The 15,807-nt window shown below is 58.9% G+C and overlaps 2 protein-coding genes across 4 annotated transcripts; one reads left to right on the plus strand and one right to left on the minus strand.

Annotated features, from left to right (window-relative positions):
- Positions 1-553: 553 nt before the first annotated feature.
- Positions 554-5,097, plus strand: MUC1 (mucin 1, cell surface associated). 3 transcript variants are annotated; one of them, XM_046683241.1, is made up of 7 exons: positions 554-787; positions 1,518-2,818; positions 2,911-2,966; positions 3,110-3,243; positions 3,392-3,513; positions 3,597-3,746; positions 4,717-5,097. In XM_046683241.1, exons 2-7 carry the CDS (start codon positions 1,580-1,582, stop codon positions 4,783-4,785), a joined length of 1,770 nt encoding a protein of 589 aa, XP_046539197.1. In that variant the 5' UTR covers positions 554-787; positions 1,518-1,579; the 3' UTR covers positions 4,786-5,097. The 3 variants fall into 3 exon arrangements, with proteins under 3 accessions (XP_046539197.1, XP_046539196.1, XP_046539195.1); XM_046683240.1 differs by lacking the exon at positions 554-787 and adding an exon at positions 822-1,031 and having other exon boundaries at positions 1,530-2,818; XM_046683239.1 differs by lacking the exon at positions 554-787 and adding an exon at positions 823-1,031.
- A 910-nt stretch (positions 5,098-6,007) lies between these two features.
- TRIM46 (tripartite motif containing 46) lies at positions 6,008-15,651 on the minus strand. The gene is made up of 9 exons (XM_046683238.1): positions 15,574-15,651; positions 13,354-14,193; positions 12,575-12,718; positions 12,369-12,464; positions 11,421-11,674; positions 11,030-11,151; positions 9,707-10,009; positions 8,537-8,834; positions 6,008-7,179 (listed from the first exon to the last, which is right to left on the minus strand). The coding sequence occupies exons 2-9, from the start codon at positions 13,729-13,731 to the stop codon at positions 6,786-6,788; spliced, it is 1,989 nt and encodes a 662-aa protein (XP_046539194.1). The 5' UTR covers positions 13,732-14,193; positions 15,574-15,651; the 3' UTR covers positions 6,008-6,785.
- Positions 15,652-15,807: the final 156 nt, after the last annotated feature.

The raw sequence follows: 15,807 nt of genomic DNA on the forward strand, positions 1-15,807 counted from the left end.
CCACTGGCTCTTCTTGCCTGGGTCCTGCCCTCCCCAGCCTCGATCTGCTCCCTCGTTGGCAGCGCCGCCCAACCCCCTCTCCCTCGACCGGGGCAGCCCCTCAACCGCTCGGGCAGGCCCTGTGAGGCTCCGGGTGACCGCTAGAGGGCGGGACAGCCCGCCAGCTACGCCGGCTGGCCGCCGCTGCAAGGTGGAGGAAAGACCCTAGGGTTGGGCGGAGCCCAGGTTTCGTCCTTGTTTAAGCGGAAATTTCTTCCCTTGTCCCCTTCTCGGGAGAAGGCCAAGGGAGTCCAGCAGGGGCGGGGACTGTGGGTTTCAGGGTAGAACTGCGGGTGGAACGGGACAGGGAGCGGCTAGAAGGGTGGGGCTATTCCGGGAAGTGGTGGGGGGAGGGGGTCCAAAACTAGCATCTAGACCACTCATTCGCAAGCCTTCCCATTTCTTCTCAGCCTCCCAGGGTGCGGCTCCAAGGGACCTAGTGAGAATGGGGAGGTGGAGTGGGGGACCTGAGGCTGAACTTCCCGGCCTTAACCTAGCCCACTTCTCAGTTCCTTTACTCACCTTGGCTGTTGCCCTGAGGCTAAAACTAGAGTCATGGGGAGCCAGGTCCCAGACTGCACCCCCCCCCCAGCCTCACCCCTCCCCCACACAGCCTTCTGGAGCCAGGAAGTGGTTGGTGAAAGGGGGAGGCCAACTGGAGAACAAACAGGTTGTCAGGGGGTTGAGTGATTGGAGCCCATGTACCCTACCTGAGGGGCCAGGAGTGGTTGGGGAGGAGGAGGAAGAGGTAAGAAAAGGTAAGGAAAGGGGGAGGGGGTGGGGTTTTGTCACCTGTCACCTGCTCTGGCTGAGCCTAGGGCGGGCAGGCGGGGGACCGGTATAAAGCAGCAGGCGCCTGTGCCTGCTCCACCTCACACGCAGTGCCTGCCTGAGTCTGTCCTGCCCCCTCCCCACCCAGTTCACCACCACCATGACACTGGGCATCCAGGCCCCTTTCTTCCTCCTGCTGCTGCTGTTCTTAGTGCTTACAGGTGAGGGGCACAAGGTGGGGAGGGGGCTGCCCTTCTCGAGTCATCTTCCCAGCCTTTCTGGGGGTTTTGTTTCCTGGCAGATGGCACCCCAAGAGGCAGACGTTGCAGACAGGGATGGCTCAGTCTGTGCCAGAATAAAGGAGAGAGGCTAAAGACAGGCTGAGAGGAGATGCCCCCCCAACCCCAGGAGAGCGGGTGCCGGGTGTGTGTGTGTGTGTGTGTATGTCCTGAAGAGAAGTCGGAGCGGTGGCGGTGGCGGGGGAGTTAGGAGAGGTGAAGCTTTAGGAATAGAGAAATAGACAAGCCAGGAGCAGAGGGGTGTGGGAAGAGAGAGGGAGGCTGCCAGTGGGGAAGGAGGAGGAAGGCTGACCCAGGGGTCCACTCCACAAATCCTCCTGGCATTACTTCTCCAGATGTCAAAAGATGTATTTTCTCCTTGTTCTGATTTGTCCCTCCACCCAACCTTGTAACCTCAACTTCTTACAGCTGCCCCTATAGCCTCCCAGGTCAACCGGACCCTAGCCACCGGCTCAGCCTCAACCTGGACCATGACTTCAGCAGACCATGGCACTTTATCCCTGACCACCAGCCCTGGCTCTAGTTCAGGTGCCACTCCAGCACACCATGACACGTCATCCCTGACCACCAGTCCTGCTCCAGGCTCGACCACCACTCCAGTCTACCATGTCAGCTCAGCCCAGATCACCAGCCCTGGCTCAAGCTCAGCCGCCACTCCAGCACACCATGGCACCTCATCCTTGACCACCAGCCCTGCTTCAGGCTTGATTACCACTCCAGTCCACCATGTCACCTCAGCCCCAGCCACGAATGGCACGTCATCCCTGACCACCAGCCCTGCCTCAAGTTTAGCCGCCACTCCAGCACACCATGGTACCTCATCCCTGGCCACCAGCCCTGCTCCAGGCTCGACCACCACTCCAGTCCACCATGTCACCTCAGCCCCACCCACGAATGGCACTTCATCCCTGACCACCAGCCCTGCCTCAAGCTCAGCCGCCACTCCAGCACACCATGGCACCTCATCCCTGACCACCAGTACTGCCCCAGGCTCAACCACCATTCTAGTCCGCAATGTCACCTCAGCCCCAGCCACCAGCCCTGGCTCAAGCTTGGACACTACTCCAGCACACCATGGCACCTCATCCTTGACCACCAGCCCTGCTCCAGGCTCGACCACTACTGCAGTCCACAATGTCACCTCAGCCCTGGCCCCCAATGGCACATCATCCCTGATCACCAGCCCTGCTCCAGGCTCGACCACTACTGCAGTCCACAATGTCACCTCAGCCCTGGCCACCAATGGCACATCATCCCTGATCACCAGCCCTGCCCCAGGCTCTGCCACCACTCCAGCACACCATGGTACCTCATCCTTGACCACCAGCCCTGCCCCAGGCTCGACCACCACTCCCGTCCACCATGTCACCTCAGCCCCAGCCACCAGCCCTGCCTCAAGTTCAGCTGCCACTCCGACACACAAGAGCACCTCTACCAAGGCTACCACAACTACAGTCAACAAGGGCACTCCATCCTCAGTTCCCAGCCACCACTCTCATACTCCCACCACCTCTGCCAGCCATAGTACCAGGACTGCTGCCAGTAGCACTAACCATAGCATAGTATCTCCCACCTCCTCCAATCCTTTTCCTGTTAGGGCCTCCTTCTTCTTCCTGTCCTTTTACATTTCGAACCTCCAGTTTAACTCTTCCCTGGAAGATCCCAGCACCAACTACTACCAGGAGCTGCAGAGAAACATTTCTCAATTGGTAAGTACCTGCCCTTTCCTCCACCAAGCACCCTGAAGCGGCCTTCGGAGCTGCTCGAACCCCTTGCATCAAGCCTTTCCCTCTCACCCCAGCTTTCGGAAATTTATAAACAAGAGGATTTTCTGAGCCTCTCTGCTATGAAGTTCAGGTACAGTTCTGGGTGTGGACTCTGTGTAGGGTGGGTGGATGTTGTCGTGACTGTGGGGAGGGACTGGTGCATTCATGGTTGGGGGGAAGTGCTGACCCAGAAGCTGGGACCCGTGGCTGAACTGCCCATTTCCCTGTGACCAGCCCAGGATCCGTGGTGGTAGAATCAACTTTGGCCTTCCAAGAGGGTACCATTGATGCCCAGGAAGTGAAGACACTGTTTGATAAGGGTGCAACAGAAGCAGCCAGATATAACCTGGACATCTCAAGAGTTAGTGGTGAGCCCACTTCCCCAGCTGTGGGCCAGCACCATGCTGCCAGGGCCCCTCTGTCTGCAGCATCTGGATTCCTGCACTTCCCTTTGATGCTAGTAGGAGGAGGGTCCCTCCTTTGGGAGACTGCCCTGACCACTGCTTTTCCTTTTAGTGAATGATGTGCCATTTCCTTCCTCTACCCAGTCTGGGTCTGGGGTACCTGGCTGGGGCATCGCCCTGCTGGTGCTGGTCTGTGTTCTGGTCGCGTTGGCCATCATCTATCTCGTTGCCCTGGTAAGTGCTCAGTCTCTAGCCTTGCCCAGAGTTCCCCTGCTAGAAGGAACTCCATGGCCCCGCATAACCTCCTCTCTCCCCAGGCTGTGTGTCAGTGCCGCCGAAAGAACTATGGGCAGCTGGACATCTTTCCAACCCGTGATGCCTACCATCCTATGAGCGAGTACCCCACCTACCACACCCATGGGCGCTATGTGCCCCCTGGCAGTACCAGACGTAGCCCCTATGAGGAGGTGAGGATGGCCCCCATGGGCTGAGGGAGGCAGAAGCTTTGACTGGGCAGGGGTTCCGAAAGGGTGCTTGGAAAGCCCGGAGAACTTAGAAGAGGTGAGAGGCAGCATGAAGTAAGCGGTGGAGGGCCTGGCAAGGATGGGGGTGGAGGTCAGAGGAGTTCTCGGGGAAAGAGCTGGGGAGGAGACCACGGAAGAAAGAGGACCTCAAGAGGGAGTGTCCAGACTCCTAGCATTTCGAAAACAGCAGTCCCTGCTCAGCTGAACTGGCGCCACAGCCGCTCACTGGGATGCCCAGAGGCGAAATGGGTGGGGCACTGTGCCCAGGGGAGCCCTCACGCAGGACTCACAGGGAAAGAGCACCTGTGCTCCCACTGGAGTTCTAAGAATGGAGGGTAGATTGTGAAAGGCTGGCAGGAGGGAGGTCCCTGAGGTGGAGGAAGAAGTCTCACCAAGCCAGGTGAGTCTGGGTGCCCGTGAAGTTCTTGGGAGTCTGGAGGAAGCAAGGACCCCTCCTCCCTCTTTCCTCTCCTGGCCTTTCTCTCCAGGACCTAGTAAATAATTACTTGGGCCACCCAGGGCTGGAACGCCACTCCAGGTGGGGGAGGGAGGAGTTTCCTTTAACTGACCCTGCTTTTCCTTCGCCTGGGGACTTCCTTCTCCCAGTTTTACACAGATATACATACACCTCCTTCGGCTAGGGGAGCAGATAATGGAGGAGGGAAAGGGCAGGAGGAGAGGGCAAGGGGGCTGATTAGAGCCAAGAGGAGGGGTGAAGGGGAGCTGAGGGAGGAGGAGCGGCCCTGGGCCCTGTTTACAGTCACCTGGCTGCTGTTGGTGCCCAGCAGGTGCTCTCTCCGAATTAACCCATTAAGAGCTCGCCAGGCTCTTGGACCTTCCAGGGGCCCTGGGGAGGGAGCTCCTCCCAGGAAAGCTTCTGCCCTCACCCTGGATCCCTTTTCTTCCCACCTAGGTTTCTTCAGGCAACGGTGGCAGCAGCCTCTCTTACACGAACCCAGCAGCCACTTCTGCTAACTTGTAGGGGCACATTGCCTGCTGAGCGTCTGTCCAGCCAGTGCCAGTTGCCTCGCTCAGGTTCTTCACTGCCAGAACCCCCCCCCAACCCCCTCCACCCCCTTCTGGGCTGGTGAACTGGAAGTTCAGGTGGGCTGGCACAGCTCCCAGGCCCCACCAAATCCCGACTCATCTTAGCCCTGGTGGAGCCCATCTGAGCCCCTGGAGACATGCCTGGAGCAGTAGCTCCCAGGAGGACTGTTTCAGAAAGCCCCGAGATGGGAGTGGGAGCTTGAACGTGGCTAAATAAAACGTGGGCCTCCACTGCCCTGACCACCAACTTCTGATCCTTCATCTGTGACTCAGAGACAGAGGAGCAGTCAGCATGTGTGTGTGAGGGAGTCTGGAAGGGGCCTTTGGGGGTGAGACAGGGAGGAAAGAAAGCGAGGAGGAGCAGAGTTCATTTGAGAAGCAGGAGGCATGGAGATGACTTGGGGCGCAGGAGTGGCTGGCGGAAGAACTTGAGTCACCTCTCTCCCGTCGATGGCTGCACAGGAGGTAGGAGGAAACCAAACCTAGGCCGGCTCTGCGGGTCACAGGCCACCGTGACTCGACTCCACCTGCGCACCTGCCCGGCTCTTGCAGCTCTCCCCTCTCCTTGGGCCTGGGGGCCTGGGTTTCACTCTGGCTGGGGGCTGGTGGCGGCCCGCCCCTCCTCTCCCCTTGGCATGGTGCCCCAGGCAGCTCTATTCTTAGCTTTCCGGGTGTGAGGCAAGTCCTCAAGCAGCGATAACAGCCGCAGAGTCAACACGGCTGGGATAAGTGCCGTGTCAGATCCGGGAACTGGCGCCAGGCCCGGCCCCCTCCCTGGCCGCCGGCTGCCCCCCGTCCGTTGGCTCTGGGGTCTGCTTACCCGCACCCTGGAATGGGGAAGTGGTTCTGGTTCCCTGACCCCTTTGGGTCCAGGCACGGTGCCCGCTCCCTCAACCACATTCCCCTGGGACCTGGGCGTCGCCGGCAGGTTTCCCCGTCTAGCGGCTGGCGCCAGTAACCACCAGAGGGATGCGCCCCCTGGCGGCCATGGTCGGGTCTAGGCCGGTTACAGATGTGGCAGGAGACTCCGGAACGTCTGGCTTGGGGACTTCCTTCCTTGTGGCAGCAGATGCATCGGGCACTCCTGTTCTGAGCAATAGCAGAGGACCCTGAATCCCTCCCACCTGCCACGTCCATCACAGAAACTGAGAGGAATGGTCAGGCTCAGGGAAGGCAGAGATGTGCCTGCCATCACAGTTTATTGTTTATAAACCATGAAAGTAATAGCTGTTGCTTGGCACAGGCCTAGCAGTGCCCACCACAGGGGGGCAGCTGCCGGCACCAGAGGCCTTGCCTGGCCCAACCCACCGGGGACACCCAACCTCAGCTGGGGTCCCAAGGGAGACTTGGCACGTTGGCATGGGTGTGGGGCAGGTAAAGCATGCAAAAGAGAGAAGGGGGACATAAGAGGCATGCGGCTGAGGGGTATGGGGACCCAAATAAATAAAGCAGGATGATAGGGTCCCCTTCCCCTCACCAGGAAGTGCCTGGGCAGTGTCTGGCCAAAGAGGCTGCCCGCCCCAAGGCTGTAGTTCAGCATCATTGGGGCAGGGAGCTTGGCAGGGCAGAGGGTAGAGCTGGGGATCATGCCCAGTGTTCCAGGTGCCTTCCCTCCCAAACAGCCTGGGGAGGAGCACAGGACAGGGATGGGGAAGGGGCTCTCTCCATGACCTGGGTAAGATGCCAAGGGCAGGGCATGGGGCAGAGACCTGGTGAGGGTGGGAGCCTGGATTAACAGGCAATGGAGAGAATGGGGGACATCCAGAGAGGTGAGCAGAGGAGAGTCCCTTGGTCAAGAGAAGGCCCTGGGAAGACACAGACATAGGGTAAGGGACAGGACCACATGGTAGGAAGAGTTTGGGGGAGAAGCTGCCGGAGGAATAACCCGGCTCTAGGAGGCTTGGGAACCCAGGGTCCAGGAGAGGCCTGAAAGGGTCAGTCCAGCTTGGCAAAGCCCCCAATGGTGACCTTCCTCTCAGGCTTAGTGCCCACAGGCTCTTGTAGCTGTACTGCCCCACCCCCAATGAAGCAAAAGGCAGGGCACACAGGCCCGGAGCAGTCCAGGGGGCACTCCAGGAGCCCGCGGAAGGACACGGCGTCTAGGAAGGAAACCCGGCCCCGCTCGTAGTCCAGGCAGATGCCCAGGCGGGGCGGCAAGGGCACTGTGCAGCTCGCTGCAGGGCCATCCCTCCCTGTCAGCCCTGCATTTGAGTTGGCCCCAGACCCCAGCAGGATCTTGCCCATGCCAATGGTTAGGAAAGCGAAGGGTGGCAACGCCTCCACTGTGGCATCCTCAGCACCGCTATCATGTCCGCTGTCCGGGTCATACCTGCAGGAGCCGGCATTGGGTAGAAGGAAGTTGACGGGTGAGTAAGGGAGTGGGGGGGTGGGGTACCAGAGGGCTGAGATGTTGGAAGCATGGAGTATTGGGGAGCAAGTGGTTGAAAGGATTGATGTGGGTATTAAGGAGAAAACACGTTGAAGAGACAAAGGTTAGAATATAGGGTTGGGGGTTTGGTTTTGTGGGAAAGGGGAATTGAGAGGAAAGCATATTGGCAAGAGAGGTGTGGGGAGGGGAAGAAAGACAAGGTATTGATAAAGCAGATTCAAGAAAAGCAGCGCTTAGGGGCTGACCCGGTGGTGCAGCAGTTAAGTTTGCATGTTCCGCTTCTTGGTGGCCCAGGGTTTGTGGGTTCTGATCCCCAGTGCGGACATGGCACCACTTGGCAAAAAGCCATGCTGTGGTAGGTGTCCCATGTATAAAATAGAGGAAGATGGACATGGATGTTAGCTCAGGGCCATTCTTCCTCAGCAAAAAGAGGAAGATTGGCAGTAGTTAGCTCAGGGCTAATCTTCCTCCAAAAAAAAAAAAAAAAAAAGGGAAAAACGCAGCTCTTAGCGAGATGGGAAGGTGGTGAGAAAAGTGGTATTGGAGATATCACGCCAGGAGAGGGTTTTGAGGGTTAGGGAATGCTGGAAGAACGAGGGGTTGGTGACTGAGGGGCTGGGGAGAGGGGAAGAGCAGAGAAAGGATGTTGGGAAGGTGAATGTTGGGAGAGAGATGAGGTGGATGGGTGTCACTGATGAAGGATGTTAGAGGGATGCAGGCTTGGGGAAGATAGGGTTTAGGAAGAATTGGTGTTGGAGAGAAAGCATTTTGAAGAAATGAGGTGTTGGGGGATAGAGTGCTGGGGAGAAGGGGTTCAGGGAGAAAAGCATATGTGGGAGGGTGTTAAATAGGATGCTGGGGATAAAAAGGTATGGAGATGGAAAGTTTAAGGGAAGAGTATTAGGATGTTCAGAAAAGATGTGGGTGAAGGAGGTTTGGAGAGAAAAGGTTTTGTGGAGGAAGGATGTTGGAAATGGGATATTAGGGAGAAAGGACACAGAGGCTTGGAGAGATGGTGTATTGAGTGACAGATGGAAGGAAGTGGAGATGGCTCCCTCTTCTATTATCCCTTTCCCCAGCCACTCACTCTGAAAATCAATCCTCAAAGCCCGTTCGCTGAGCCCACATTTCCCCTGGCCCCAAGCCCCCCCAGCCGGCCCCCATGCTCCTACTGCTTCCTCCCAATCTCCTCCCAAGCTCCCCCCCAGCAAGTCTGTGCTCTCTTTGCTACCTCCACCCTGTTCCCAGCTCCCCCACCCAGGGTCCCCATACCCCTTCCCTTCCAGAGAGGCCTGACCTGGGGCTGATCACATCAGGGGCGCCCTGGAAGCTTTCCTGAAGCTTGCTCTCCAGCCCAACGCCCACCTTGACCAAGTAGGAGGCTGGATCCACGGCGCAGGCCCAGTAGCTGCGGCCCTGGGTCACAGCCACATCGCCCAGGACCACATCCACGCTCAGGTGGCAGCCCGTCAGCAGCCGCTCAGCAGCCAGCAGCAGGGGCAGCCCTGGAACACTCCGCACTGCTCGCTGGTCCTTGCTGATGGCCAGCCGCTCTCGGCTTGTACCCCAGCGGCCATCGAGGAAGAAGTGCAGCACTGGAGTTGGGGAGGGTTGAGACAGAAGGAAGGGACAGAAGGAAGGACTTCAGGGACAAACACTGGCACTGGCGACTGTGAGGTGTTAGCACAAGACACTAGGAGATTTCAGAACATGGAACACGTTGCCAAGGGCTGGGCAGGGGGCTCTGGGGAACAGGGCCTGGAGAACTGGAATGGGGGCATAGAGAAAACAGAAGGGGCATCCCAGATGGGCAGAGGACCCCAGGAAGAACTGCAGTGATGACTGGTGGGCACAGAAACTGGTCTCCCAGACCCACTTGACTCATAGTGCTTCCTCCAACCCCTTTCCCATGCTGGCCCCGTGGACAATCCTCACTATTCTGTTCCACCTGGTGACATTCCCACCACCATCTACCTACACCTTCCAGCCCACACTCTGGTGCTCACACCTGGTACTTACACCCAACCCCTAACTCTTCTGCCCCCTACTGGGGTGGTCATCCTCCTCTGTTATGCCCCACACTATTTTCTGGAGAGTCACTTTAGTAACATTTATTGAGCCCTTACTAGGAGCCAGAAACTCTGTTAAGACATTACATGTATCATCTCACTTATCAAGTGCTGCTGTGTCAATTCTCACAGCAACCCTATGAGGTAAGTGTTGTTATTATCCCTACAGAAGGGGAACTTGAAGATCCGAGAGGGTGAATAACTTGCCCAAAGCCACCCAGTTGGCAAGAGGCAGAGCTGGGATTGAACCCGGGCAGTCTAGCCCCAGAGCTAGTGAGCATAACCCATTGTGTTATACTGTCTCTCCAGTTCACCCAGCACCAGCTGTTAGTGCCTGGCTCCCAGCATACGCTGTGCGCTTGGCATGCCACACTGTGCCCACCCACCTGCCCACTCACCAGGTGCTGGGGGCGTGTGCAGGTGCACATCTTCACTGTACTCGCCGTAGCCGGCCTTGTTGCAGCCACGGACACGCAGCACGTACACAGAGCCAGTGTCAGGGTTCTCGAGCAGGGCACTGGTGCCCCTCACCTCCTCCCGCCGCTGCCAGCGGGTGGGGCCCGGCTGGGCAGGCACATCCGTGCGCCGGAACTCAATGGTGTAGTGCCAGGCAGGTGGTGAGTGTGGGGGCAGCCGCCAGCACAGGAAGATCTGGTCGTAGGCAAAGGTGCGCTGGGTATCAATGACAGGAGCCTCGGGCACTGTTGGAAGAGACAGTGGGGATCAGTCAGGGCCTGGCCGCTGGCCTGGCATGGAGGGCAGGCAGGAGAAGGGAAAGCAGCGGGAGCCGGGGGGGTGAGTGTGGGTGAGAGGGAAGTGGGAAAAAGACCTATCTGGGCGCTGGGCAGGGACAGACAGGGCAGAGCCCAGGGGAGAAGGAGAGAGGCAGGAGCGCACTGGGCGGGAGGCAGGAGGCCTGCGTGCTAGTCCTGGTCTGCCACTCTCTCACGCTGGCCTTGGGTCAGTCACTTTCCCCTTCTGGACCTCAGTTTCCTCCTCTGTCAAACGAGGGTATCAGACAGGACGGGGACCCTTCTTTCTCTGACCCTTTTTATTCTATGGATAAAGAGGAGCCCCAGGGAAAGGCAGGCAAAGGCCACTGGAACCCAGGCAAGAGGGCACTGAACAGGAAGGAGGGGACAGAGCAGGAGGGAGATAGGTATGAGAGTCAGTAAGACAGAAAATGAGGGACAAAAGAGGGCAAGCAAAAGCTTGAGAGCAGGGGTCGAAAGGCAAGGGGAAGAAAAGGAAGTCCAGAGGGCAAGGGTCACAGGGACAAAAGGTCAAAGGGGCAAGGATTAGGCAAGCATCTAAGGAAGGTAGAAGAGAGACGGAGGGCACTGGTCGGGGGAGGACCGAGCGTCTGGACAGGGCAGGACAGAGAAGGAGGCAATGAGTGGGTGGCTGAGCTGCGTGGGAGCGGCAGGGAGGGTTGGGGCAGGGGGCCCGGCGGGGGGCAGGTCCCCCGGGGCAGGGCCGCTGACTTGCCTGGGGTGCTCCGGAGCAGAGTCCGCGGTGGCCACGGCCTACAAACAAAGAGAGGGAGAAGCAGCGCTGAGCGCGATGGGACGGTGTGGCCGGGTGGGCTAGGTGGGAGGGGTGGCTGGCCAGGCTGGGCAGGAGGCCAGGGAGGTCCCCGGTGGGCACTGCCCCCCGGGCCCGCTGCTGAGGAAGAAGGGAGGAAAGCTCTAATTGGGCATGGGGCCTGGCCATCTCCTTACCTCGCAGGAAGTTAAGCTCTGTCAGCAGCTTCATCTCACGCCCCACGTCCAGCTGGCAATGGCGGAAGGAAGAGCTAGCAGCTGGTCGGAACATCTGGAGGGCCTCCGTAGCTCGGGTAATCCTGGGATGTGGGCAGCCAAGGGTCAGGCTCTGCCATCTGGGCAGCCACCTTTCCCCTTGATTCTGCCTTGCCTGCCCCTAGAGGCTTGGCATCTGCTTTGGGTCTCTTCCTTATCCTTTAGGCAAGCTGGGTATGAGTTTGGCCTGGTGAAAATCCTCAGGGCCCAGCTCTCCATCAGGCAGTACTCTAGACATTGTCTTGGACCTTGGCTAAACCCATGATACCCCTGGCCCCAGGAGCCCGTGCCCCTACGCCATGCCCCTGAGTACCTGTTGTGCAGCTGCTTGGCTGCTTGCACAAAGCAAGGCTGGTCTGTTTCCTTAAGAACCTCCTGGGCGTAGCCCACCAGACCTGAGCCATCTAGCAGGCTCCGGTGCTCCTGGATCTGGGCGCTGAGACGGGCCAGCCGCTCCTGCTGGCATTCCTCAATGGCCTGAAGCAGTGATGCCCGCTTCTCCTCCAGCACAGCCCCCAGCCCCCGCACCAGCTGGGACACCTCCTCCTTGGCCTGCTGACCACTCACCTGCCCAGAGAACAACACTTACTATCTTCTTTTTGAAGGCAGCACTTGTGCCAGCCTCCTGGGGCACCACACCATGGGTTAGGATCACAAAGGATCCGGGGAAATCCTACCCACCTGTTCCAATAAGGCCAGGCTCATGGCTCCAAAAGCACCTGTACACCCAGATGGGCTCAACTCCTGACCATTTGTGCCAACCTTCCTGGATGCCCACCCCACAATCCTGACCCCTTAAGGACTCCCCCAAATAAAAGAGGCCATGACTGCACTAATGTCCACTTGGATTGCACTAATGTCCACCAGCGTTGATGCCATCCTTATTGCCCATCCCCAAGTCAGCTGATTCAAGCAATCTGGCAGAAGGTGTCAGAGCCACCACCTCACCCTAGCTCCAGGAATGTGTGCCATCCTCAGCAGGCAGCTGAGCCTGAGAGCATCTAAGCTATGTCCCTGGGGCTTTTCAAGCTCTTCCTGTCCTGGGCATAGCCACGGTGTCTCCACTGCAGCCCCAGGTACAGCCTGGCCTGGGGCACTGATGTTCCTGCCAACCTGGTTTAACCAGAACCTCAACATATCCATGGGCCCCACACGGGCTTCCTGAGCTTGCAACCAGGTGACTGGGCCATGCCCATCCACACCCTCTTCCTGCTTTCACTCCCAGGCAGGGCCCAGGGCCCACCTCCATGCCCTCCCTCACCTCGGTGTGCCTCACAGTCTCCTCCAGCTCACAGATCTGGGTCTGTACTGTGTCCTGGTTTCCCAGGATGTATGTCAGGCTCTTTGTCAGCTTGTCCTGAGGGGGAAGAAAGAGGTGGGCATCACGCCTGGCTCGGCAGAAGCCAGCAGTCAAGAGCAGGTGCAAGTGTGGGTTAGCACTGGGGCTGAGTGAGGCGGGGTTCTCACCTTGAGGGCCTGGTAGGCGCTGAGTACTGGTGTGATCTTGTGCCCGCTGTGAGTGCGCCGCACTCGGCAGAGTTGGCATACCAGCCGTTGGCACGTCTTACAGTAGTGGGTCACCTCTTCCTTGTGGTCTGGACACATCAGGCCCTCGGGACAGAAGGAGCAATGACATAGTCAGCCAGTGCTGGGTGTAAAGGTGCTGACCTACTACTGGAGCAGTTTGGTCCTCTCCCTCCCCTGGCTTGATGGGGGAGGAGGGGAGTTCAGCTGGTCACACAGTGCCACCTGGTGGTACATACTGGCATCAGAGAGAGCCTTTCCTGCACTCTCCAGGCCTTGCTCCTCCCATCATCCACCTCAAGATGTGTGGTAACAACAATAACAAGGATCATAATTAATCTTAGCCTCGTGGCTAATAATTAACCTTGCCCACCTTGTTTACTGCCATATCCCAACACCTAAAATAGCACCAGGCACATAGGTGCTTGATAAATATTTGTTCAATTCAATGCATGAATGCATACAGACTTTTTTAGTATACAGATAACTTTCACAAACATTATCTCAGGTGATCTCTCAACCACCCTGCGGGTATGGATATTGCAGGGCAGATGTTATTATCCTCATTCAACAGATGAGATGGAGGCTCAAAGGTGTTCAAAGATTTGTCCAGTGCCTGCACCCCTGCCCATCTCCTTTTGGAAGCCCACAATGCCAGGCACTCCCACCCACCCAGCGCTACTGTGCCCCTCCCTTCCCAGGTTCTGCAAGGGCTGGCTCACCTTGGGGCGGAATGAGAGAGTAGGCAGGGTGGGCTCATGCTGGGCCTTCTGGGTGCCCCAGGGGTGGAAAAGCTTGAAGCACTCATTGCAGAAGGTGGCCCGGCACTCGGTGCAGCCCTTGGTGGCTTCTAGTGGCGGGGGCTTGCACAGTTGGCACAGGATGGCACCACCCACACTCACACTCTGGCGGTACCTCTCCACCACTCGCTCCAGGGTCAGATTCCGGAACAGCCCTGCCAGGCCCCGCTCCCCAAGCTCCACATCGCCCTGGCAGGCTGGGCACGGGAACATGATTACCTGGGGGTGCAAAGCACCTCGCTTCCGCCCGGGGTATGTCCCAAAGCCTGTGGATGGGCCAGGAGGTAGAGAGCTGAACATTAGAGCTGTCTGGGGTGGGGGAAATCGGTTCAATTAAAAATTAATTTTTATTGTGCCAGAGCTCTTCTCTCACTAGAGCCTGGATGAGCAGTATCTCCAGCCCCTGAAAGACAGATGCCCCTGACCAGTGATGGACCTCTTCCATCTTCCTGAAGGACATCCCAGCCTCCTCACCCCCACCCCACAGGGCCCAGCCCCACCTGACTTAAGCAGCCGGTCCAAACGATCTGGCTTGGGGAGGGTTCTTCGGGAGAGGCGAGGGCTTCGGGTGGAAGGGGTGGAGGCAGGAGAGGTGGGCTCGGAGCTGGGGTCCCCACCATGGCCTACGTAGCCCTGCTGGCCCAGCACCTCCCGGGCACAGGCCTGGCACACGTTGTGGGTACAGGGCAGCACTAGTGGCTGCTTGTACATCTCTTGACACACTGGGCACAGCAGTTCCTTCTCCATGTTCTTCATGCTCGTCTGTGGAGGGATCAGGAGGTTGGGTCAGAGCTTGGACACCTGGGCACATCTCAACAGGCCCCTCAGCTGCCCTTAAGAGACCCAAGGGGTCTCAGGATGGGGAAAGACAAGCTATGTATGGCTTTTCCCCAACACCAGCCTCAGCCTGTTTCACAGACCTTCTCAGCTCTCTGTCTCTTGCCTGTTTCCCTTCTGCAGAACTAAAGGTCTATGGAGGAGGGGTGGTTGGAGCTGTGCCTCCCCCAGCCTCAAGCCCCACCCCTTTCACCCCCACTGCCCCAGCAGGGCCTGCAGTCCTTCTCACCTGGCCATTGCCCCCATCCCCCAATCTCCGGGCAGCCTGCCCCTGGCACTTCTCTCATGGACACCGCCCATTCTGCAGCTCGGTGCGGACCCCCACGTCCTCCTCTGCAGCCCCCCTCCGCGTGACTCCTCCCTATAGCCAGGCGCCGCTCGCTCTCCATCCTCCTGCTCACCCCATCCGTCCTCCTGCCGCGGCTCTGGCCTGCGGCCGCCCCAGCCTCCATCCCCCATCTTCACTTCTCCGTCCGTCTCCTCCTGTCGTCCGATACTAGCCCATTCCCCTTGCCCCCTACCAGCCGGCAATCCGGCTCCCTTCCTTGGTGAAACCTGGCTAGCCGCAACCCGCTCCCCCATCAAGGGAGAAACAAGCGCCCCGCCTACTCTCCCCCTCCCCACCGGAAGTACCCCTCCCTTTTTTGGTGGCAGGGGTCCTCAGGCTATGCCCCACCCCCACACCTCACCTTGGTCCCTCTCTTCGCAGCCATCCCGGTCAGGGGCGCAGCTGACACAAAGGAGGGAGGGACAGGGAGGGAGGGGGAAGGAAGTGGTGGGGGGGAGCAGGGTTGGCACCGCCCCTGGGAGAGCCGGGCACGGGTTTCCATGACAACCACAGGCTCGGAGGCAGCCCTGAGTGGGGGTGCGGTGGGGTGGGGTCTCACGGAGGGGTCCAAATTGGGAACTGCACCCTGGGGCGACTCCTTCATCGCCTCCCACCTGTCCTCGGTTTTCTTGGAAATTTTCCAAGCTCACACACGCCCCCTCCTCATAGCATAGCCCCATTGCCTTGCAGCCCCAGCCCTGGTGCACTGCTGGCGGTTACACCAGCCCACCCGCTGCGTCCGGGCAGCTCCTTGTTCCTCATGCCCCAGCAGATGGACGCCTTCACGGCACTCACCTCCGGGCTGCCTCAGGGATTACCCTCTCATACCTGCATCCTGACCCTCCCAGTCCTTTCTGCTATCACTAGCCCCCTGTCTACATCCCAGCATCTTGCCAGATCCCCACCTGTTCAAGGTCTGGGCCTGCCCGGACCCCTATACTCCCGCTCCCGTTCCCCTCGACCCCACCTTAACTCACACTGATGCGGACCAGTGCATCCATGATGGAAGTGAAGGTCTGCATATCCTCACCCTCAGCCATGGCCCTACCATGCCCGCCCGCCCCCGGGTGCCTGATCTCGGCTGCGGCTGCGAACCCGGGGCTTAATGCAGGAGCCCGATGGGGTTGTGGGGAGGGGTGGGGGTGAGATGTCACTGCGCATGCTCCAGGGACCAGCCTCGAACAGCGCCGGTCGGGGTGGGAGGTGGGAAA

The sequence above is a fragment of the Equus quagga genome, chromosome 13 (assembly GCF_021613505.1).
Source record: "Equus quagga isolate Etosha38 chromosome 13, UCLA_HA_Equagga_1.0, whole genome shotgun sequence".
Lineage (NCBI taxonomy): Eukaryota > Metazoa > Chordata > Mammalia > Perissodactyla > Equidae > Equus > Equus quagga.